Source organism: Sorex fumeus, unplaced genomic scaffold (genome assembly GCF_029834395.1).
Source record: "Sorex fumeus unplaced genomic scaffold, SorFum_2.1 ptg000048l, whole genome shotgun sequence".
In the NCBI taxonomy this organism is placed as follows: Eukaryota; Metazoa; Chordata; class Mammalia; order Eulipotyphla; family Soricidae; genus Sorex; species Sorex fumeus.
The window spans coordinates 9,684,043-9,708,783 of record NW_026606105.1 but is presented as its reverse complement, the minus strand read 5'-3'; the positions used below and the strand labels follow the sequence as shown (position 1 = coordinate 9,708,783).

Here is a 24,741-nt window from a genome sequence, read left to right as displayed (position 1 = left end):
AATTTCGAACGGGATCGGACCACCGTCTCCTTCGTGCAAAATTCTACTTCACAGAGCGGGGAGAAAGGGCTGCAAAGTTCAAAAAGAGAACTCCCAGAATGACCACCAACTGGGAACTCTTTGGTACTATTGCAGCAACATGGGAAGATGCCATTGTTGACAACATTGACAAGGAATACGATCGACTGGTTCAGCACCTCCATGAATGTGCGAGGAACGCCAAGAGAGAGATATCAACAAAAAATCGCCTATCTTCAAAAACTCTTGAGCTAATTCGCCAGCGTGGTTTGGTGAATGCCTCAGGCAACCGCAAGCTAACGTCCGAGCTCGCAGAGCAGTGCAGAGATGCAATCAAGGAAGACCTCAAAGAGAGAAGAGCAGAAGTACTGGTAGATACAGCAGAAGCCGGGAAAAGTATTCGTAACGCCCGCCTGTCCTTCGCCAACTACAAGACCAAGATGACTGCCCTCCGACATCCTGATGGATCCATCACATCCTCCAGAACGGCAATGGAGAAGATTATCCATGACTTCTACTCAAATCTCTTCGATAGCCATGTCCACTTGCCGACATACCAAATTCCACAGGATGGATATGTTGTTCCCAACGTTCTCCCTTCCGAAATCCGACACGCCATTTCGTCGGTAAAGAAACAAACAGCACCCGGCCCAGACAAGGTCAGACCTGAACACCTGAAGAACCTGCCGTCAGTACTCATCAATACACTGGCTCGGCTCTTCACATGCTACCTGTCTGAATGCAAGGTTCCGTCCCAATGGAAAACCAGCAGGACCGTACTACTGTTCAAGAAGGGAGACATCCATGACATTGGCAACTATCGCCCGATCTGCCTATTGTCTGTCATCTACAAGTTGTTCACTCGAGTCATCCTAAATAGGATTGGCAGAACACTAGATGAAGGACAACCATGCGAGCAAGCCGGGTTCCGCAAAGGATTCAGCACCATCGACCATATCCACACGATAACCAAGCTCATTGAGGTTTCTCGGGAGTTCAAGATGCCGCTCTGTTTAACGTTCATTGATTTAAAGAAGGCCTTTGATTCTGTTGAGACGGAAGCGGTCATTGAAGCCCTAGCCAATCAGGGCATTCAAGCCCAATATATCAGGATCCTCCGTGAGCTGTATTGCGGAATCACTACCAGGATCTCACCATTCTACAAAGAAGTGATCGTTGATGTCAATAGAGGGGTGCGGCAGGGTGATACCATTTCACCAAAACTCTTCAGTGCCACCCTCAAGAACATCATGCGATGACTGGAATGGGAAGGAATGGGAGTGAAGATAGATGGTCGGCAACTACACCACCTCCACTTTGCTGATGACATTGTTTTAATAACACCAAACATCAGCCAAGCGGCACAAATGCTGGTCGACTTTGACTGTGAGTGTGGAAAGGTAGGACTACAGCTGAATCTTACGAAGACAATGTTTATGAGAAACAGCCTTGTTCCTGACGCCCCATTCACTCTCAATAGAACGACCATCTCCGAATGCAACAGCTATGTGTACCTAGGTAGAGAGGTCAACATGACAAATGACCTGGCACCCGAGCTGCGCAGGAGGAAGAGAGCGGCTTGGAACACCTTCAAGAACGTCAAAGAAATAGCTAAGAGGACGAAGAACCTCCGGCTCCGGGCACATCTCTTTGATTCCACTGTTCTTCCTGCATTAACATATGCCTCAGAGACCTGGGCCCTACGCAAACAAGATGAGAACGCCATTCAGGTCTCCCAAAGAAGAATAGAAAGAGCTATGCTTGGAATATCACGTTTCACTCAATTGAGAGAAAGAATCCGGAGTTCTGACATCCGTCGACGATCAAGGATCAGGGACGCTGTCTCATTTGCCAAGGTGTCGAAAATCAGATGGGCTGGTCACGTAATGAGATTTAAAGACGACCGTTGGACTAGAGCTGTTACTGATTGGATTCCACGGAATGTCAAGAGAACGCGTGGCCGCCCACCTACCAGATGGTCAGACTTCTTCCTGAAGATCATGAACGATCGGTTTGAGGCCCTTCATGTTCCCGGAGCAAACAGATGCCTTTGGGCTACACTAGTAAGCAACAGGGACAAATGGAGACGTTACTGGCACCCGCTCGAGCAAATCGACGACTAACGGGAAGTTAAGTGATTAAGTGATTAAGTGATTGAATGTGTATAGTTTAAACACTGTACCATAAGTTCATTTTAAATAAGTATCTAACATCATTAATTATAATAAGGAGTAGTTCTGTATTTCTTCCATTTAATTTATGCTATATACAGTTTAAATGAATTACATATGAAACAACACCAGATTTATAGACAAAACTAGTTATCAAAGATGCAGAACCGAAATTTAAGCATGTGCTGTATTAAAAATGGCTTTCAAAGATTTGAAGATATAGAATTTTGCATTTCAAAAAGTGTGTTTATTTTTATAACTTCGACATATGTTTCCAAATGAAGGTAATTAAAAGATAGGTTTTAAATTGTTATTTATATGCACATGTCCACAATTACTCCACTGCTGGGTTTGAAAATTTGGTTCCCTCAAAAACAAAAGTTCAGATTAGCCGTGATCATGACTATAATTTTTCTTCCCTATTGGTTTTTTTAAAATACTAAGAACAACTTGGTGTTGAATGAATTTTGATTGAAAGAACATAGTTTGAAAATTTAGTCAAAGTCAATCAGTAAGAGAAAGAACAAGCACACATCTAACTTGAAGCACAGATTGAATAGCTTCACATTAAACAACATGGATAGACCTATTCCAATGCTTCTTTGAATCCACTTTCTGTATCTGTCTGTCCATGGTAAAAGTTGCTTTTTTATGGATTGTATCTACACCATGATCTGTCATCTTTGGGGTCAGGCAACTGGATATTGAAGGTCAGTAATGTTGAGAAACGAATTCCCCTGGGAGGTAGGTCATGTTGGGCTGGTGGGGTCTGGTGCTTAATGATGGGAATTCCTGTGAGGGATTCTCTCTCCATCCCCTTGCCTCTGCGAAGTTGGCTTGGCCAAAGTTTTCTACTGTTAATAGCCTCAGATTGTTTCACCTGGTGTTTTTCATCAACTCTGCTAAAATAATCTGGGCATTATTCTCATTGCCATCTCTTTTCTGCCTGGATTTTACATTTACATAATATGGCACTATGGGAAGGGGGAGGAAGTAAACTATGCAATGGTTTTAAACAGAGCAGCCAGCCTGCGATACTGATGAACGGTGAAGCAACTGCGTTATCGAATCACAAATCACTTATCTGAGACAAGTTAAAAGCCACAGATGCTCTGCCGAATCCTCCCAAGATCTTCCTTCACTGGGTCTCTCCCAAATTCTCTCATGCTCTCAGATTTAAGGCTTAAATCAACCCAAAGGCTTAAATCTATGTTTTAATTTAAAAGGTAAATTAATATATGTTTTAATTTAAAAGGGGATATCTAAGTTGGTAAAATGATTCAATTGTATGATCCTACAAACTATAGCTTTGGTGATGAATATAATGTAGCACTTAAAGATATTGATATATGCCTATATACCTAAAATCAATAATCTATTAAATAATGGTACCTTAATTTTTCAAAAAACTAGAAAATTGAAATCTCAAGCACTTCTCAACTATAAACACTCCCTAGAAACATATAAATTCATAAGCCACCAATTAGATAAAAGTTTTGCTAACTGAATTTTTTAAAACCATATCCAAAGGGGTAAATTATAGATAATGTTTCTAGGTTGGTGAGGTTGTGATAAAGAACAGTTGGGAAATTTCCTATACTACATAAGAATGCATGCAACCTTACTGATGAAAATTATGAAGAGTACCAAAGTTTGAAATGAAGTACCAAAGTTTCACATACTCTGAAAATGAAATAGGCTTATTAGCCTTCCTCTAAACCAGGATAAAAGCCAGGATCTACAGTAGCGTTATTGATGGCCCAGCAATAAGACACAGATCTAAGACCCTCTCATGTCCTCATTGCTTGGGTCGCTAGAATTTGTAAGCAGCTGGGCTACAAATACTGGAAGAGAATGAAACCATATAATATTACAGGAAGATTGTGTGAGCAGAGCCCTGTGGGCACTGCCTGATGGCTACCTGGGCACACTCCCCTGCTCACTCAGTTGACACTGCAACCGAAGACAAGGCCAGGAAAGGAGAAAAAGCGCACACCAGGGAATACTTGTCACAAATATAAATGCTTATTGATTTCCTTTTAATAAAATTACTCCGACTCCATTATAGCTTGGAAGCGGTTGAGGTAGTGGCAGTTATGAGACTGTTTAGTGAAGATACTTTTCAAAGCAAGGAATCTGTCCATTCAGGTCCTTCCTACTAATCACTTCTCTGATCTCAAAACTGGCTGTGCCCATTTGTTCTTCTCTCTTACACACACACACACACACACACACACACACACACACACACACACACACTCTTATGGGAGGATTGGGTTGTAGATGATCTACAATCTAAGAAGAAATAAAAACTTTCACAAGCCTCATGAAAAGGAGCTCACGGGCCCAGTGAAGGAAGACCAGGTGGGAGTAGAGTCAATTGCATATGTCGAAGCCCTGGAAAGTAATTGGTAGCTTTGTACTCCCTGATTCCTCTTTTTTTGCTATTTTTTTAACATCCTCCCAGTCTACTTCATCTGTCCTTTTCATAGGCCAGTGAAGTTCACTCTAGTTCCTGAGTCGGACTAGTAGTTACAATGCTCATTGTAGTGCCAGGCCTGGAGATGGATGTGTAGCCTTTTCCAAAGAAGCACATGCTAATCACAAGTTAATCACGTGCTAATCCCAACATACTGAGCATTGACTCAAGGTGACTGGTCTCAACTACATCAGTATGATATGTTCTTTCCAGGCCCTGGGCATGATGCAAAAATTGACATAACATGTTCAAAGTTTCACGGCTTCTCAGCACCCTATCTCCCTGTATCTGATTATCAAATATGTCATATTGATCAGCTCATCCCATAGTACTTAGCGCAAAGAAGTAACATGAGTCACTGTCACTGTCCTCCCGTTGTGCATTAATTTGCTCAAGCAGACCCAGTAACATCTTCATCGTGAGACTTGTTACTGTGTTTGGCATATCGAATACGTCACGGGGAGCTTGCCAGGCTTTGCTGTGAAGACGAGATACTCTCGGTAGCTTGCTGGGCTCTCCGAGAGGGGCAGAGAAATCGAACTCGAGTCAGCCATGTTGGCACGTGCAAGGCAAACGTCCTACCGCTGTGCTATAGCTCCATCCCAAGAAACATGAGTGGACAGATAAATTGTCTATTCGTTAATAAGGAGTATATTCTCCCAAATTATTTTGTTCTTATCCAAATAAAAACATTCCTTTACTGAGACATGTCAACTTATTGTTGACACTGTTCTATAGGTTATATATATATAATACTTATAATGTGATTCAAGACCAGTTCAAAATTCCTAGAGGATCCTTCCATTCCTAAGTAGATCTTTGTACATTGAAGGGGAAAACCACAACCCAAATCTGTTGGGATCAATTTACAATTTCAAATCACAATGACATAGACTGCTAACTCACTTTTTCTTTTCTTTTCTGCTTTTATAATTTTATTTATTTTTTTATTTTTTGGGTCACACCCAGCGATGCTCAGAGGTTTCTCCTGGCTCTGCCCTCAGGAATTACCCCTGGCGGTGCATGGGGGACCATATGGGATGCTGGGGATTGAAGCCAGGTTGGCCACATGCAAGGCAAATGCCCGACCCGCTGTACTATTACTCCAGCCCCACTAACTCATCTTTTCACATGTACCTATACCTAGTCATGCTAAGAGAACATAGACATAACTAACTACTTATAAGAAAGGCACCTCTTTTCAGGAACTGGGTTGCATCCTCAGAAAACACATTTCTTGCTTCTTCTACCCAGATCTGCCCAAGGACGTTAATATATCAACAAAACTAGTGGTGCTCAAATACCCATTGATTTTATGCTGCTGACTGAAGAAGTATGGTGGACCAGTGGTCCTCTAGAGGGACTTTTAACAAAATCCTGAGTGTTCCTTTTAAACAACTGTGCAATTCAATGTCAAAACGTATCCATTTCCCCTAACGCATGCTGCTTCATCATATAAGACTCAGTGTCTTGCAGTGACTTCTGGAATCACTCATGCCCTCTCTTAGGAGAGAGAATCTGGTGAAACAAGGCCTTTGGAATAGGAAGCAACATACTGAGCATTGAATCAAGGTGACCGGTCTCAACTACTTCAGGTGCCTGCAAAGGCACAAGGAGCCTTCTTGGGTGGCTGTGGGCTGCTGTGCCCCTTACCTTACCACACTGCTTACATTTTCCGTCCTGCCGACGCCTGTGCACCCAGTGATGACGCACAAAGTTCTGCGGGAAAACAAAGTGAATGAATATGTTTGTATTTGCAAAGCCCAAGATTAGCACTGTTAAGGCTTTCTGAGTATAGAGGTTTTCTGTAAATCATTATCTAAACCTGTATTGACACAAAACCCAAAATGCATTGATATGATTTGCTTAACAATCAACATGAATCCAATAAGTAGAAAGCACCTACCCCTTCATCCTACCCTCCACCCCCCATCCTCGGGACTTTTCTTCTTTGCATAAACCCAAACATTCTCCCTCCCTCTGGGTCTTCCTAATTGCAAGAGCCAACTCAGAATGCTGTGACTCGACTGTCTTCCTAGAAAAACCCTGTGCAGATGTGTGAAACTTTGTCAGAGCACCAAGGGCTAGGAAGGTCTTGAAGCAGGTAACAGAAATAACTCCAGGGAAGTGAAAAATGGAAGAGAGAAGCAGAAGTCACTATTCCCAGTGTAATGTTCTATAACAGCTGCTATATCCTAAGCATTTTGGCTGTAAAGAATGGAAGAAAATGAATTTCTCAAAAAGAATTTGATCTGCTGATTCAGGATATACACGGTGATGAAAAGTTTAAAGTAGAGATGACCCGGATGAGAGACATGTGGGCATATCGGTGAAGTGAGATTTTTGCTGCGATATTGCATTAAACAACCCTTCAGTACACTAAACTAGATCAGCTTGGGAATCCATTGTTTTAGAGGTTACACACCTGGTCGTGCTCAAGGATTCTTCCTGACTCTGCACTCAGGATCTATCCTAGCAGGGCTCATGGGAGGCCTATATTGAACTATAAAAAACCCAGAAAGAAAGCTTTCCCCACAAATTAGCACTCACACCTTGAATAAAATCAAAGGGAAATGTACCTTTCCTTCTCAGGCCTATGGATGCAGTTAAACCCTAGTAAGTCAATGCACCTCTAAGACCAATGCTACAATACTCCATAATGCTCTTTGCCTTTTCCTGAGAAAGTACGAATCATCAGAATACATATATTATCATCAAATCACAACCTATGCTTTTCCTTTAAAAGGCCCTTTAATACAAACTTCGGCATTCATGAAACACTTATGAAATGCCTACTATCTGCCAGTGATCTAAATGCACAGGTAAATAAAACATGTCCATCTAATTTGGGGGAGCGGGGGGAGAATTGGAAGGTCACATTAAGGGTGTGAAATTCAGTGACAAGAATCCCTCAAACATGGGGGTATGGTGCCACCAGCACCATAGAGGTTACACACCTGGTCGTGCTCATGGATTCTTCCTGACTCTGCACTCAGGATCTATCCTAGCAGGGCTCATGGGTAAATGAGGTAAATCTGTACCTGTGAGGTGAGTGCATCAGCAGTCTGATGGCACCATCAGACTTTCAGATACCCTAAAATTGCTGCTTTGCCTTTGGCCAGACCCCAAAAACTTGGGGCAAAGTTTACCAGAAAGTAAATGGCCAAAAGTTAGTAAGTGGGAGACACACTCACAAACCACCTCCGGCTCAGCTATATAATGGGAGGCATGGCCTCTCTGGTTCCTGATGGAACTGCTTAATGGCCATAATCCCAGAGACTCGGAAACGAATCTCGGAACCCAAAGGCTTTTGGCAGAAATATGTTCTTGCAGTAGATTACTGGCACTGGATCACTCCAGGTGGGAATAGGTTTCATGCCTTGGCCTGTTCCCCTTGGTGGTCCGGTGACCACCATCCTTCAGAGGCCACTGGACAGTCATGTTTGGGCCTGCAGTGATGAGATACGTGGGGCCTCACCAGATGGTGGTGGAACCAGCCCTTTCCTCCCCATCCCAGCAAGACCCCAAGTCGCCACCTACAAATGGCCTCTCTGGCTCCTGATTGAGCTGATTTATGGCCATGATCCCAGAGACTCAGAAACAAATCTCGAAAGCCAGCGGCTTTTGGCAGAAATGCATTTGGATCACATATAAGGTGGCCTCCGCCTCAGAGCTTATTGGAAAGCCAGGTATGAGCCAGCAGTGATGGGGCAACTGCAGTCTCATGGGAAGGGGGGGTGGGGGTGGTACCGGCTCGTCCTTCACGCCCTACCAAGGTCACGAGTGGCTCTTCGGCACAGCCATAACACCAGTTGCACAGAAACAAATCTCATAATTATCTGGCTCTTTGCAGAAATCCAAAATTGCACAGCCGCTATTGTGGCCGCACAACATTATATGATTCTCATAACCAGCTATAGAAAACAAAGTATTTCACAATGCCTTTCCAACAATTCTGATTGTTGGGGGGGGTGGTAATTCTAAACAATAATGGTGCATCTTTTGTCGAAATAATGAATGTAATCAATGTAGAGAAGAGTTAAATGGAAATCATCTGCCTCACAGGCATTGGGAGGGGAGGGGGGCATATTGGGGTTCTTGGTAGTGAAAAATGAGTACTGGTGTAGGGAAAGGTGTTTGATCATTGTATACTGAGACTTAAACCTGAAAGCTTAGTAATTTTTCCCACAGTGATTCAATAAATAAACATAAGAAGAAAAAAAAGAATCCCTCAAACAAGCATCAATTCCAGAATTGATGGAATCTATTTTTTCACCTGTTGTCAAACTTGTTGAAATTAAAACAAAGCAAGGATCCTACAGGATCCATGGCTGCTCTTAAGACAATAACAAGCTGTGAAGAAGCAGAATGATCCTACCAATGATTCTAAATTTGGTCTTGCTTTTCCCACTTTGACATTTCAATGAAATAGGACAAAATTCTTACCTTTCCTTGTTTTGTTTGTCTTTGTTTGGGGGCCATACCCAGCAGGGCTCAGGACTTACTCCTGACACTGCTCTCAGGGCTCAGTCCTGGTGGGGCTCAGGGGACCATGTGGGATGCCTGGGTGGGCCACATTGCAAGACAAGTGCCCTGTCCACTTTACTATCTCTCCTGCCCCCTTGTCTATTCTTCAGAAAGGAACTTGTAATAGCCAATCAGCATTTTCTGAGTACTGCATATCATGTGCTTTTTAAATATTTTACCTTAATCATTCTGTTTATTTTCATGAGAAATGTTAGGAGTAGAGATACTGTTCAGTGAACATGTACCAGTGAAGTCCCATGAATAGCTAAACATACTGGAATACTTTATATTGGTCAGCAAAGTGACATTTAGTATCTTTAATTCCTGTTTCCTCCTTGTCATTTTTGCCTTTCCCCCAATGCCCTCTGCTTTATAATATTGGAGACCATTTTCACCTCTTCACAATTAAGCAACTATAATGCCAATTCTGCATCAATGCTCTCTCTTAAAAAAATAAGTAAACAAATAAGCAACTTCATTCAAGCACTGACAACAGGGTTTTTCTAGCAAAAAAAAAAAAAGGCTGGAATGGACCCAACTGTTGATGGTTCTCTGGGCAGACTTGAATATGAGCAATTCTGGGTCCTGTGGTTGTCTCTGGTTCTCAGGAAAATGATAACAGGTCCAGGAACCTGCACCATTATCAGTATCCATGCTATTGGCAAGTTGTAAAAAATGTACTGAGGACCAAGATCCTGGCAATTCCACCTTCCCACTTCACGAGTGATGTGAGATTCACCCTCAGCTTTCTACCTGCTCACATGAGAAGAACTTTAACCCACTGCCTGCTTCAGAATGAGCACTGGGAATACTGGAGCCAGCCGCCATTATATTATACCTGACTCACGCTGTGGAGGGCACATTATCAGAAGACTTTTGAACTCCCATCATAGTCTTCTTTTCTTTCTAGCAAATTAACCAAGGGATGGAGTAGTCACTTTGAATGTGAGGGAAAGGACAAGGAATGCAACCCCGGAGTTTGGCCAGCTCTATTGGCCACTGGTCTATGCCTTTCTGCACCAAGAGTAAAATTCAAGCTCCTTCAACACAATCCCAGAGACAGCCAGTGTAGAAATACTGAATACATAAAAGTGTCAGAGAGAGTACTGTAAGAGACAGAATCATCTAGCATGACTGCGATTTGTTTAGCAGAAACTAAAGGAGAATGAATAATACCACTGATGGTAAGAAAGATTCTCTCCCTTTTGAGATTAGATAACACCTAATGACTTTCAATTCAAGGAAGAAAATTCTGAAGGAATTTGGTACAATTAACTCCATGAAATCATGGTTGGCTCATGAGGTTACTGAGCTAGTGACAGCTCTGATCAAAATAGTAAGCCAACAATTCCCTCAAATCAGTACTTATTTATAAATTATATAATTGACTTGGAAATCATTTGTGCTTCAACAAATAATGTTTGATAAACAGATGGAGAGTACAGTATTATTTACTGAGGAAATAAAAGAGAACATTTCAAAGTTGCTTATTTAAAGAGTGTTGTAGATGACCCTGTGAGTTGTTACCTATTTTTAAGGTCATCCTTTCTGGGAAACAGGGAGGGAGCTAAGGAAATTAAGACTTGGATAAGGGGACTGAAAACAAATGCCATATTAGAGAAAATGCTGCGTAACTGTCTCTTATTGGTAGCTCTGTGGCATGAGATAATGCACTTTCCACTTCAGGTCTTCTTGGGCTAATTTATGTTGATCCAAACAGTTGCTTAAGCATCATTTAAACAAAATAAACATCTAGTAAATGTGTGTTCAATTGAATAACACTCTCAATCTAGTTTCTTTTATATTCATATAATTAAATCATGTACCATTCGAAAAAATCATCAGTTGTCTCAATTAAAAAAAAAGAAACAAGCTTATAGAATTACTAATCGTTTCTAATCACTATGCCCTAAGCACTTTAGTTTTTCACACCATTTCCTTTGGTGGTATGGGGAGGGGGGAGGGTATTTGGGGAAAAAACTCCTGAAGATGCTCAGGGCTTACTCCTTGCTCTACATCATTCCTGGAGGTGCTTGGGGGATTGTGTGTGATGCCAAGATTGAACCCAGATTGGCCATGCAGAAAGCAAGCACCCTAGCTACTGTACTACCTCTCCAGGCCCTCTTACATTTCCTTTTGACTATTATTCCTATCCTCTAAATTACTGAACTAAAATTAGACTCAGGAGCCGTATAATGCAAATGTAAGTGTTGATATACTGCTGTTAACCAAAAAAGGCTTCTAACACCGTAACTTTTTTATTGTTCATCAATAATCTCTGAATTATTTATATACTACTTTTAAGTACTGCAAAGGAAAGGGCTATACTTACAGACATTAACATCTCAGAGACAACATATTTCAGGATTGATACTTCAAGAGCAAAAATATATAATTAGAATATGTAGTAATTTTAAGACATAATAATTTCCATTTTTAAAAAGGAATGAGTGAACCTCAAAATGTCATGTACTATGAAAGATAAAGTTTTTATCTAAGTTGACATAACTTAGGGTATGTCAATCCATGTCATTAACACCTTCTTAACAAAATGGGGTGTGCAAGAATCAATTGGGCCAACTCTGGATGGCCTGCTCTAGGGGACATTCATTACCAAGAAGAAAAAGGTCCAATGAACCCATACCTACTGAAATCTAAAGTAACTACATTTTTTCTCATATTAAGTAAACTACTTGAGATCTTTGAATCAAGAATCTCAAAAAAGTCTGTATTAAGTTCTCTCTGTTAATTGTCATTTTAGACCAAAATCCCTCAGACATTTTGGGACCTGTGGACCCTTTTATAATGAATACAATGAAGAAAGATACATTGTAGAAATCAAGACAAGAGAGCATTTCAAGAGTGAAATGTTGAGTATTTTGGTTACACATGAGGGACCAGATAAGAAAAGAAAAATATCTCATGAATTTAGCAACTCATAAGGGAGAACCAGTAAGAAGAAAACAACTTTTTATCAGTGGCTGAAAAGATTAGATATCAGATCAGAACAAGCTAAAATGACGGGGGAGCAGCATCCTGGAAATAATTTATACAGGCAACATTTTCTGGATGTTTAACAGTAAAAGTGAAAGTAAGAATCAGAGCACCAGTTAAGATCAGTTGATGCTTAAGGAATACTTTCGTTTGTTCCAAGACAGGAGTTATTAGAGCATGTTCGTGCTGATGGAAATAATCTAGAAGGAGCAGGGGACGCTGAAATGTAGGAAAATAAGTGATACAGCGCATGAAAACCAACCAACAAAGCAAAAATCTCACATGTGAAAAATGCACTTGCAATTACAATTACCCAGAGATAGAGAGACAGACAGACAGACAGATAGGCAGAGAGAGGTAAATTAAGGAGCAGGGAGCTAAAAGTAGGCCTACAAATGCCCCAGATGGATAGGAATCCATAAATTCCTTCTTAAAAATACACTATTGTTTAGTGTCCTAAATAAATTTCTCCTTCATTTGAGCTATCTCTGAGTAATCATTCTGGCAACTCTTACAGCACACTCAATGAATTTGAGAATACCCACAACACTATCATTTCACTTTGACATTGCTCATCCTATATTTAATGTATAATACTCCTACTGCCTCTATGAGGGACAAGGAGAGAGAAAGAGAACAGCTGAGAGAGTAAAACATGTTTCCTCTCCCTGTAGCCTCCATTCCCAATCTATTCTCTTTTCGTGTTGTCTCCCAATCTCCTGTATTAGTTATTAACAATAAGATCAGCCTTTTCCAGTCTGCTTGTCAGTCACTGTTGTCAAAAATGCCAGCATAGTGACATGAGACAGAATACATGTCTCTGTTTCTTATATCTTACTCCTGTTCCACCCACACATTTATCTTCATTGCTTTACCTACAACTGAGACATTCTAACGATCACAAGTGTCTTACCTCCAGCTTCATCTCCTTCAGAAGCTCCATACTCTTAGACACAATCAGTTTTTCACACAATTCTAACTGGAAGGCCTGAAAACATGCCAAACTTGGGAATTCTATAACTAAACTCATTACCTCCCCACCTCATCCTCAACTCAAATCGTTTTCCAATATTTAATCCATTTTCCAGGGAAGATGTTTTATATACCAGGAGTTCCTCCATCTTTGTGTCCAAAAGCAAGTAACTGTTATATCCTAGGAATTTTGTTTCCTTCAAATTTATACCTGCTAAATTTTCCTCCATCTTCAGAATCACTTAGTCAGGATCACCACCACTAACTCCTGCCTCTACTACTAGAATGACTTCTTAAACTTTCCCCATGCCTGCAATATCGATATTCTTAAAATATACGATGCTGCCTCCACACTGGAGACAAATATATATATATAATAATATATATTCTGCTTAAAATGCTATGTCCCATTACTGGAGTGAGAAAACACTCAACCCTAACCTGCTATACAAGGACCATCATGGTTTGATCCGGCATCTCTTGGATGTCAGTTTCCCTCTCATCATCTTCTCTCACTTTTGTGCTTGTGTGAAGGCATTCTCCCCATCGGAAGACCTTCACTTACCTCCTAAAGAGTCAGTCCCCTCCACTAAAACACACATCCTTGTATCTCAGCTGGTTGCACCCTCTTCTAAGAGACCCTTCTCTGACATCCTTGCTCTCTCTCATATTGGTTAGTACTCTGAGCTACATTTGACTGTTGTACCAGCAGGGAAGGCTTCCAAGGGGGTAAAATTCTATGCTTGCAATTCAGAGTACTCTCACTGGGAATGTAAATGGAACTGGGGATAGGGAGAAGTATGCCAACCACAAGTCTATTCAGCACCATTTCTCACTCAGAGAGCGCCACATAGGGGTAACAGCTGAGCAGTGCTGAAGAGGATGGAGTCTGTTAATTATAGGCTTTTATCTTGCTGCCCAGGGAGTACAATTGTAAGCCTGGAGCTAGTGTTATTTGGGACCACAGAGGAAGGCAGAAAACATCTGCCAACTGCCCCCTGTCTTCTCTGACTTCCCCCCTGGAGTGCTCTGTCTCCGCTAAACAGAAGTCTGTGTGCAGTGCCCTGCTGTCACTGCTATCACCAACATAGTAATGACTTCACTTCAATATCATTTCCTAGATATTTGTGCGTCTTCTCCACCAGATTGGAAGATCAAAGACTGGCCCATTATGCAACTCCCCATAGGGCTGGAGCGATAGCACAACGGGTAGGGTGTTCGCCTTACAAGCGGCCAACATGGCCGACCCGAGTTCGATTCCTCCGCCCCTCTCGGAGAGCCCGGCAAGCTACCGAGAGTATTTGATATGCCAAACACAGTAACAACAAATTAATTTACTATGCAGATGAAATTGTTGCAATTTAGAACATCTCCTATGAGTTTAGGTGAAATGTCCCAAATCAGAAAATATCAAGTTGATTTGGATAGCAGAGAGTCTAATTCAAAGTGTTTATAGAAATACTCCATGACAATGCTGTCTCATAAATAGCTTCCACCAGTTCAGAATTGAAAAACAGATAAATTCACTAAAAGACAACTATATATATTACTATATGCATAGTATTTTATGTATATAGTTGTATATATATATATATACATATTGTATATATGTATACAGTTGTGTATATATATATACACACATATATGTTTTACCTCTTCAATTCTGTTACCTTCTTCCCACATTCTCTGATTTATTGGGTGAGCCTCTTGTACATAGTACACATGTTGAAGCCATATGGAACCATAAACATTAATTATGTTTACTGACATACTATTATTAAAAACTGATGTTAGTGTTAGGAGAGATGAAGTCATGAACTTTGCTTATAAATGGATAGACATGGAGAGTATCATGCTAAGTGAAATTTTCAGAAAGAGAGGGATGGACATAGAAAGACTGCACTCATTTGTGGAGTATGAAACAACACAACATGAGGCTGACACCTAAGGACAATAGATACACGGGACAGATAGATTGCTCCATAGCTGGAAGCCTGCCTCATGAGCAAGAGGAAAAGGCAGCTAGAATAGAGAAGGGATCACTAAGAAAAAGATGGCTGGAGGAACCAGTCTGGATGGGAGATCTGTGCAGAAAGGAGATAAAGGAGCAAATATGATAAGCTCTCAGTGTCTATATTGCAAACCATAATGCCCAAAAGTAGAGAGAGAGTTTGAGGAATATTGTCTGCCATGGAGGCAGGGGGAGGGTGGGAAAGGGTGTTACTTGGGGATAGTGGTGGTGGGGAATGTGCACTGGAGGAGGGATGGGTGTTTGATCATTGTGTGATTGTGACCCAAACATGAAAGCTTGTAACTATCTCCCGGTGATTCAATCAAATTTTTAAAAAACCCTGATGTTAGTAGAAAAAAACAATTTTTTAATCTTGGTGAATAGCTATGAATCTAATGAATCCATGGGAAACTTTAGGCCACATATGAACTAGAATTCTGAAATACTCACTTCTCTTGGTGATCTTGAGCCCCCTTCTCGAAATGTTGGTTTACATCTGAAATTAATCTAGGATTAAAAAGAAAAGATATTATTAAAAATAAGCATCACAATTGATTGAATTATGTAAAATAATTAATCTACAGTGATAAATTATGAGCTTTAAAACAACATCCCGCCCCCAAAATAAGGAACATAGTTTAATGCTATTTTTAAGTCTTTTAAAGTCACTGCACTGCTCTCCAGAGACTCAAAGGGATTCTACATCTTCAATCCATTATCTAAATTTCACTGATGAAATCAAAGTATATCTGAACAGTAATACTCTTGCACCCATCAATTTGAGAAGCTGAGATAACAGAGTCAAAAGAAAACTATGTAACAGCTGAAATCACCCAGCTGGGTTTCAGGTTTTATAAAGCAGGATGGGTCAGAAAGATAGTTCAAGGGATGAGCACTGAATGGAGAACACCAAGGTTTGATCCCCAGTATGCCAGGCGCAGGCTCTGAGAATAAAGCAAAGAGTAGCTCATGGCAAAGCCAGATGTGGACCAAACAGCAGCAGTAACAAAAGTCACTGTCACTGTCACTGTCTTTCCATTGTTCATCGATTTGCTCCAGCTGGCCCAGTAACATTGTGAGAATTGTTACTATGTTTGGCATATCCAATACGTCACAGGTAGCTTGCCAGGCTTTGCCATGCAGGTGAGATACTCTCGGTAGCTTGTCAGGCTCTCCGAGAGGGGGGGAGGAATCAAACTCGGGTAGGCTGTGCCAGCAAGGCAAATGCCCTACCCGCTGTGCTATCACTCCAGCCCAGCAACAAAAGTAGAAAATCTAAATTTGACAAATTTGTGATATGATGATAACAATTCACATGCACCATATTATTCCTTATGGAAGAATTCCACACTGTCTTTTAGACGGCTCAATAAAATGTTATCTTCTCTAGTTGTTGAAAAAAGACCAAAAATAAAACCATGTAAAAACCATGGATAAGATGAACGGGAAAGTAAGAAATAACATAAAGTACACTGCTAGCAGTCATTTCCACGGAATATCACTTGACAACAATTGGTAACTGGTGTTGTGACGAACTGAATATCACAGGGAACTAGAATGTTTCAACACATTCACCCCTGGCAGGTTCAGAAGACAGATAAGCATCAGGACTCACAGCAGAAAAGGAGGAAAGAATGGGGGAGGGGCAAAAAAATAAGGTTAAAACTCAAAAAATAAAAAATTAAGGGGGAAAATGGCTAGACAACAGACCACTCTCTGCCCCTGAAGCCCATCCTTTCTCCCAAAGGACAGACAAATCAGTGGGCTCTGCAGAACCCCTTCTGGAGATCTGGCAGCAGCTCAATTAGCAGCAGGCCTCACACCCCACAGTGCTGCAGCCGAATCTCTGCTCAGAGAAACCAGCGAGCACCGGCAGGCCTGACTCTCTCGCCTGCAGCCCCTGGAGGAGGGAGTAAATTCGCGGGTCAGCCATATGCAAGCAGTGATTTTTAAACAGCATATGGAATTTTCTTCCTTCAAGAAAAAACTGCTTGGGCTGAAGCGATAGCTCAGCAGGTAGGGCGTCGACCTTGCACGCGGCCGACCCGGGTTTGATTCCCAGCATCCCATATGGTCCCCTGAGCACCGCCAGGAGGAATTCTTGAGTGCTGAGCCAGGAGGAACCCCTGTGCATTGCCGGGTGTGACCACCCCTCCCCCCAAAAAAGCAAAAAAGCAAAAAAAAACTTCTTGTGGAAAGTCCTCTAGGTGAAAAGTAATCCCTGACAAAGTCTCTAAGAAGAAAATAAGTGCATGACAGGCTTTCCCCATCAAACCTTATCATTCCATTTCCCAGAGTCAAAAAAAAAAAAAAAGAGGCTATTCCAGCAAGCAACAGAGTGAATGGATTTGATGTCTTTCCACTGTTAATCTTGCAATCATGTTGGACTTATATATATTTTAAAGGGAACTGTTTTCTTCTTTGCTTGAGCGGGCCCAGTAACGTCTCCATTGGAGACTTTGTTGTTACTGTGTCTGGCATATCGAATACTCTCGGTAGCTTGCTGGGCTCTCCGAGAGGGGCGGAGGAATCGAACACGGGTCGGCCATGTTGGCCGCTTGTAAGGCGAACGCCCTACCCGTTGTGCTATCGCTCCAGCCCTATATAGCACAGCGGTAGGGCATTTGCCTTGCATGAAGCCAACATGGCTGACCCGAGTTCGATTCCTCCGCCCCTCTCAGAGAGCCCGGCAAGCTACCGAGAGTATTCGATATGCCAGACACAGTAACAACAAAGTCTCCAATGGAGACGTTACCGGGCCCGCTCGAGCAAATCGACGATCAAGGGGAGGGCCTTTACCTACCTTTACCTTTACCTGTTTTCTTCTTTAAAATTTTTTTTTAATTTAGGCACCATAATTTACAAAGCTGTTAATAACCGTTTCAGGCATACAATGTTCCAACTCCCAACCCATCACCAGTATCAGCGTCCCTCAATCATTGCCCATGTTTCCCCGACCCCTAAACCCCCCCACCCCTGTATCAAGCTCATTTTTTAAAAAATCATCTTGTAGCACTGTTTGCGGAACATCCGAAATAGAAATCAACTACGGGTTTTTCCAAGTCCAAGAAGTTGCAACGCTGAAAACAGGCAGCAAGTGGTGCTGTCTCACCTTTTCCAGCTGTTCAATGCAGGCGGTGTGGACGACGATTTTACAGACCGCGCACTTCCTCCGGAGAGCGGATTTCTGCAACATTCCGTTCAAAAGACAAGAAGACAAGAAGAAATGTTAACAGCCCGTTCACAAGAACTCCCTGAGAGTATGCGTAAGTGAAGCAAACACCGCAGCTGTTTCTTCTGCTGCACATACTTCAAATTTTACCTGAAACAGTCATCCTTAACCTCTTAAACAGATACACTTCTTTGCCTGTCAGTTTTCAACCCCCCATGTAGCTCCATTAGTCCACGCCTCAGCGCGATCTTGACTTTTCTCTTCCAAATGCAATAATTATAATAGCTGCTGTGTAATGAAGTATGAACTCAGCTCTTCTATTTTTTTCTTTTCAAATTTCATAACCTGACAATGTAGGTACAGTTTTCCTCCTTCCTTTGTCCCGTTTAAGGGGGTATGTCGCAGGGCCAACAGTCAAACTTGGGTCTGAAATCAACGATGATCTCCCTGATGCCAAAGAATCTACGTGCCAAAATGCCAGAATCTTTAGGATTCCTAGCTTGAGTACAAATCTACACTAAATTCACTTAGAGTTTTGCCCAGTCCTTCCACAGAAGTGAGAAAGTAAGTCAAATTTATACACTTAACTAATAAATGCAACAATCATGACAACAGCAGCAGGTGCTAAAATGAATATGACCCTCTGTGTGCCAGGTATTTTGGTAAGTACTTGACAAACAGCAACACCTTTCATCCTGGACACATGCAGAGTGGCCAGGGAACAAGTCCTATTCTTGTTCCCAGGGACACAGGAAGCCTGGACCCCTGCTCCTAAGTACCATCAACTGGCTCCCGGGGGCACACCAACCTCAATGCACACACCTGATGACTTTTTCTAAAGGCAACAGAAAACAAGCAGCCACGAGGAAGAGATAAATGGGTGCAGGCTAGACTCACACCCCCCACGCCCTGGAAAGTCGCAATGTTCAGTCCACTGGGGCAAGGGCGGATTAGAATGCAGAGTTGCGTGAATAACTGTGGTTTGTTTTGTTTTGTTTTGTTTTGTTTTTGCTTTTTGCGTCACACCTGGCGATGCTCAGGGGTTACTCCTGGCTCTGCACTCAGGAATTACTCCTGGCAGTGGTTGGGAAACCATATGGGATGCTGGGAATCGAACCCGGGTCAGCCACGTGCAAGGTGAATGCCCTATCCGCTAAAAAAAGACACTGGTTCCGACCAAGCCACAGTGTGATAAAGTCCATCGGTGGTTCCAAGACCTGGTTCTGAAGAGAGGAGCTAGGGTCGAGCGCTCGCTTGAGTGGCCCTGTTCTGACTGGTGCACTGCCAGGCTGAGATCTAACTGCTAATCTGACTGTGGCAGATAGGGAACAAGTCTTGCTGGCATAAACGGATGGAAAGAAAAGTCGAGCACGCCTGAGGAAAGGGCAGTGTCAGGAAAGAAGTGGGAGCTTCCTGGGTGGCGCCCCCTGGTCTATGTGGGCTGGCCCCAGTGTCCCTGACCACCAGACTGCACTGCAGTTCCATATGGCAGGATGGTTAGGGGACTTAAGCAGCCAAGCCCGCTCTGCTGGCAGATGCTTCCATAGCTCTTGTCTTTCCTTTGCCAGAGGAAAGAACGTGGTTTGGAACATTAAATAAGGCTAACAATCAATTGATTTTCACCCGAAACAAAAATTAAGGGAAACAGTAGCATCTAGCTTCATTACTGAAAAGTGTCTGGGTTCTGCAGCTTAAAGGGAAAAAAAAAGAAAGAGGTGAGGAAGTGGGGGTTCTGGGTGGGGCAGGGGGTGGTGGAGCTGGGAGGGAAGAGAAAAAAATAATACACGAGAACAAGTGGCCAGAGTAGCAATAGCAACAGCACCCAGGCAACAATGAAAACATCGTAGTTTGCAAAATGCCACGAGCAGAAGGCCCATAAACAAATTACTGTCGCTCGCTCATGCCCTCTGGATCCCCTGGTGCAAATCATTGCTTTAGCATCACCTGCAGAAGAAATGCTTGGGGTTCTGAGTCATTCTGCTGGTTAGAGTTATAGTGGCACTCAGGAACTGATCTGATTCCAGTTACCTCGTTATCCCAAGCTCCCATGAGTGGATTGCGGTGCCCACAAACCCATACCAGCAACCCGGCCAGCACCCATGGATGGGCTATGATTTGAGGAGACCTCGGAGCCTCCCTTCTCGCCATTTCTCGTGACTTGCTCGAGCTTTGTGTCTGACCAGGTTCTACAGGGGCCCAGGGACCCCCAAAAGCTCCTGAGATGTGGCTGAGGACAGTGAGAAGAACAGCGAACAGGTTCTGGAAACCATAGGCCCTTCCTTGGTTTTCCGGCTGGAGATTCCCAGTGAGAATCCTCTGTGCCATAAGGGATCTGGGCTAGAAGAGCTTGAGGGCCACCAAGTTAACACATGGCATCACCCCACTCTGTGGCACAACTGCCAAAACATCCACACCATGACGTTCTAGAATAATTCACGTCAGCATTTCAGAGATGGCCACATGGGAAGTAATGTGCTTTCCAAAGTAAAGAGAGTGCTTTCTAAGCTGATGAAAGGAATAAAAAAAAAAACATTTAAACAACACGGAATATCATAATACAACATAATTCCATGTCTGTTGAGACAGAACTTATAGCACTGTATAGCACTGTCCTCCCATTGTTCATGGATTTGCTCGAGGGGGCCCAGTAACATCTCCATTTTGAGACTTGTTGTTACTGTGTTTGGCATATTGAATACAACACGGGTAGCTTGCCAGGCTTTGCTGTGCGGGTGAGAGACTCTTGGTAGCTTGCCAGGCTCTCCAAGAGAGATGGAGGAATCGAACCTGGTTTGGTCATGCCGGCCATGTGCAAGGCAAACGCCCTACTGCTGTGCTATCACTCCAGCCCAAGAGACAGAACTTGTATCTCATAATCGCAACCTTTCTTCCAAAGACACAACTCCATGCATTTCACTACGAAGAACACTTTATTTTCAATTAAGACTCAATGTCCTTTTCAATAGCACTGTGACTGTCTTTACTGCTTAAGTAAGTAAATGGTGGCTTCTTATCCATCTATAATTCGTGAAATCAGCCAAAGGAGGTTTGTAACCGTGGGTGAAATTAGGTGACTGACATGTGGGGGAGGACCTCAGATGCTTGGCTGAACAGTAAATTCATGGATTTTTAGCTACTCGCTGAAAAAGCAGCTTCCATGTATCCAAGTCTTCACTACTGATTTCTTAGTTTCTGCTGATGTTTCAAGGGGTGAAAGTCACTTAAGTTGCTGAATAATAAACCTCTGCTCACAAACTGTCCAAAAAATATAGAGGTGTGGACTTGGTTATACGTTTTATTTTGAAAACTTAAAACTGAAAATGCAATGGTTGAATGCAGACATCTATACATTCCAAATATTTTTTTTTGCTGTAAGAAAATTCTTATCCACTCAATACCTCCATTGCAAACCACAACACCCTAAAGGAAAGAGAGAGCAAAAGGGAATGCCCTGCCATGAAGGTGGGATGGGGGTTGGAAGGGCTACTGGGATCATTGGTGGTGGAGAATGGGCACTGGTGGAGGGATGGGTACTCGATCATTGTATAACTGAAATCCAAGCATGAAAGTTTATAAGTCTACAATTGTACCTCATGGTGTTTCACTAATAAAAAAAAATTCTTATGAAGTCAATACTTTTTTTAAGCATTGAAAAGTGATTATAAAAAGTGATAATCAGGGGACAGAGACAGAGAGAGAGAGAGAGAGAGAGAGAGAGAGAGAGAGAGAGAGAGAGCGCTACTGCTAGCCTTATAAGCAGTGGACTCAATTTTGTTATAATATTATATTCTTATAGAGAAAACATAAATCTAGGCATATGTAAATTTTGCTCGAGCGGGCCCAGTAAAGTCTCCATCATGAGACCTGTTGTTCTGTGTCTGGCATATCGAATACGTCACGGGGAGCTTGCCAGGCTCTGGCGTGTGGGCGAGATACTCTCGGTAGCTTGCCGGGCTCTCCGAGAGGGTTGGAGGGAATCGAACTCGGGTCGGCCATCTTGGCCGCTTCTAAGGCAAACGCCCTACCGCTCGCTGTGCTATCGCTCTTGCTATCCACAGGGCCTCATAGTTAACGTCACGCCCTATAGTCTAAAGTCTGAGCCTAAGAGTCTTCTAGACCCAAGCTGGCTATGCTTTCCAGTCAGGCTATGCATCAAATCTAGTTCTTCCCAGAATTGGAGCAAAATTACCCTGCCTGATGACCACATCTATTGGGCTGTATTTTTAAGGATACATTCCCTCACTCTCATCACACACACACATACACCTTTGTAGAGGATCAACATCATGGAAGATCAGAAATGGAAACGCAAGAAAAACCAGACATGTTCCAGGTAGCGTTTGGTTAGGAAATGCTGAGATGCTGAACAGAGAACAGTCATCCTGCAGAGCCAGCTTTGGCTACACGTAGTTTCACTTAAAGTTGCATTTTTCCCAAATGATGGCTGATGCTGAGTGAGGGCTGGGAACCAGCACGGCCTTCTTTCCTTGGTCCTCATCTCACAACTGCCCATGGGACAGAGTCTCCTGCCGGCCAGATTCCAGATTCCCAGCCTCTCCCCATGGACAGAGATCCAAGACCAGGGTAGCTTCCTCTGCCCTGAGATGAGAAGGAAAGCTGGAGTGAGGCTGCGGAAAGGACCGAATGTGGTCAGTATGATAAGGAAGAGGTAGGGTAGTGGTGAGGCAGCTTACCAGCCTGCTCCTAGCTACCTGCTATGATTTCCAGACCCCTACTCCAGATTCAGGATGGAAGAGAACTTCATGGAGGGCCAAAAATCAGGTCAATATGCATGCGTGCGCGCGTGCGCGAACGTGTGCGCGCGCACACACACACACACAGTTCAGGCTATGAGTCACTCAGGTGCAGAGGGTGGACACACTGCGCAGGGGGCACAGCCTCTGCTTTCTCTCCAAGGCTCTGTGCCATGCAGGAGGCAGAACCTGACGTCTGTCCTTGCAGCGGGGCCAGCCTCGGGAAGCAGCGCATGTGGGGGGGCCCCCCTGCCACCGCCTAATCCAAGGTAAATGAAAACAAGAGTCCTCTGATTCATTTAAAACTTAATTAGAAGAAATGACAAGCCGACTTGGCAACTTCTGCCTCCCTGGGGAGCCGGGGATACAATCTACAAATTGGTATTAGGAAAAAATGAAGAATGACATTATCTGCTGGCTCCACCAACACGCCTTCCAGGCTGAGACGTGGCCTCCAGGACCCCAAAGCTGCCGGACTAGCCAGGAGGGTCTGGGTCCCCACCTAGTCTGTCCATGAGACAATGGGGAGTTGACGATACCAGGCCAAGGAGTAAAGATGCTGCATGTGCAGGATAGAGGGGAGTCTCGGAGTTCTCCTCAGGGGTCTGTGAAGGGAGACACCAATCCTTGCAGAAGGCTCCCTGCCTCTGCATTGGGCTGGGTGTGTCCATGTCCCACGTGCCCTCCCGACACACCAGGCAGCTGAATCCCTCCAAGATGGTGCCCGACAGGGACATCCCAGGTAGTCACTCATACCCTAAGTACCTTAGAGTGTCTGGACACCCCTGGTACTCACTGATACCCCTAAGAACCTTAAAGTGTCTGAAAAAAGAGAATGGGGACAAGATGTTGTCAGGGGGTAGGTGGGAAGGGGATTCACATAAACAATGTGCAAAAGTGCCTCCAGGAAGCTCCAACACTAACTCATTCACCTGCACTCGCCCGTACTGGACGGTCCGGGATGTCCCCCAGAAGTAAATCCCGCACTTTCCACATGATTAAAACAATCTGTTCCCAAACCACTGCCAGTTCCCAAGCCTATTTATGGCTGCATCGTCAGTCAACATCGTTAACTGCTGTCACACATCCTGGCCAGCGCCGAGGGCCAGGCAGGGAATAAAGAGGGAGACGTTTCTATCCTTGCTGGAGCACCTGGCAAGTCTACGGAGCCTAGAGGACAGAAGAAGGATGTGAAGGAAAAGCTTGGGAACGGGAGCTGAGCCCAGGGTGAATGAACATTCTGACACAGGAGCCAGGATTCAGAGGACTCAGCAGACAGGTGGGGGACACAAAGGGCAAATTTCAGAACTGGACCTTACACTGTGTATGTGTTTAGAAAAAATGTTGAGGACCCTCCGTCAGGAAAAAGAACCAAGTCTCATCATGAGGAGCCACTGAGGCCATCTACAAGGAAATGGGCCTGACTTGGGGAGTCCAAATGTCCACGTGCATGAGCTAGTGGGCGTCCAGTTCAAAGCTCAAGTGTAACTGCATCTCTGTGCACAGCGGTTAGGGGACACGGTGGGGCAGGGGGACGGTCTTAAGAAGCCCAGTGAGTTCTGTCATAAAATGCTGCAAGAGGGGCTGGAGCAATAGCACAGTGGGTAGGGCATTTGCCTTGCACGCAGCCGACCCAGGTTCGA

General features: G+C 43.4%; 1 protein-coding gene across 9 annotated transcripts in view; it reads right to left on the bottom strand.

Annotated features, from left to right (window-relative positions):
• The window catches only part of DGKI (diacylglycerol kinase iota), a 512,024-nt gene that overhangs the window by 279,892 nt on the left and 207,391 nt on the right, over positions 1-24,741 (bottom strand). For all 9 annotated transcript variants that reach the window (XM_056123879.1, XM_056123870.1, XM_056123875.1 and 6 more), the window contains exons 4-6: positions 18,285-18,359; positions 15,623-15,679; positions 6,322-6,387 (exon numbers count right to left, since the gene is read on the bottom strand). In XM_056123879.1, the coding sequence (XP_055979854.1) occupies positions 6,322-6,387; positions 15,623-15,679; positions 18,285-18,359 (198 nt within the window). The remainder of the gene's footprint in view (positions 1-6,321; positions 6,388-15,622; positions 15,680-18,284; positions 18,360-24,741) is intronic.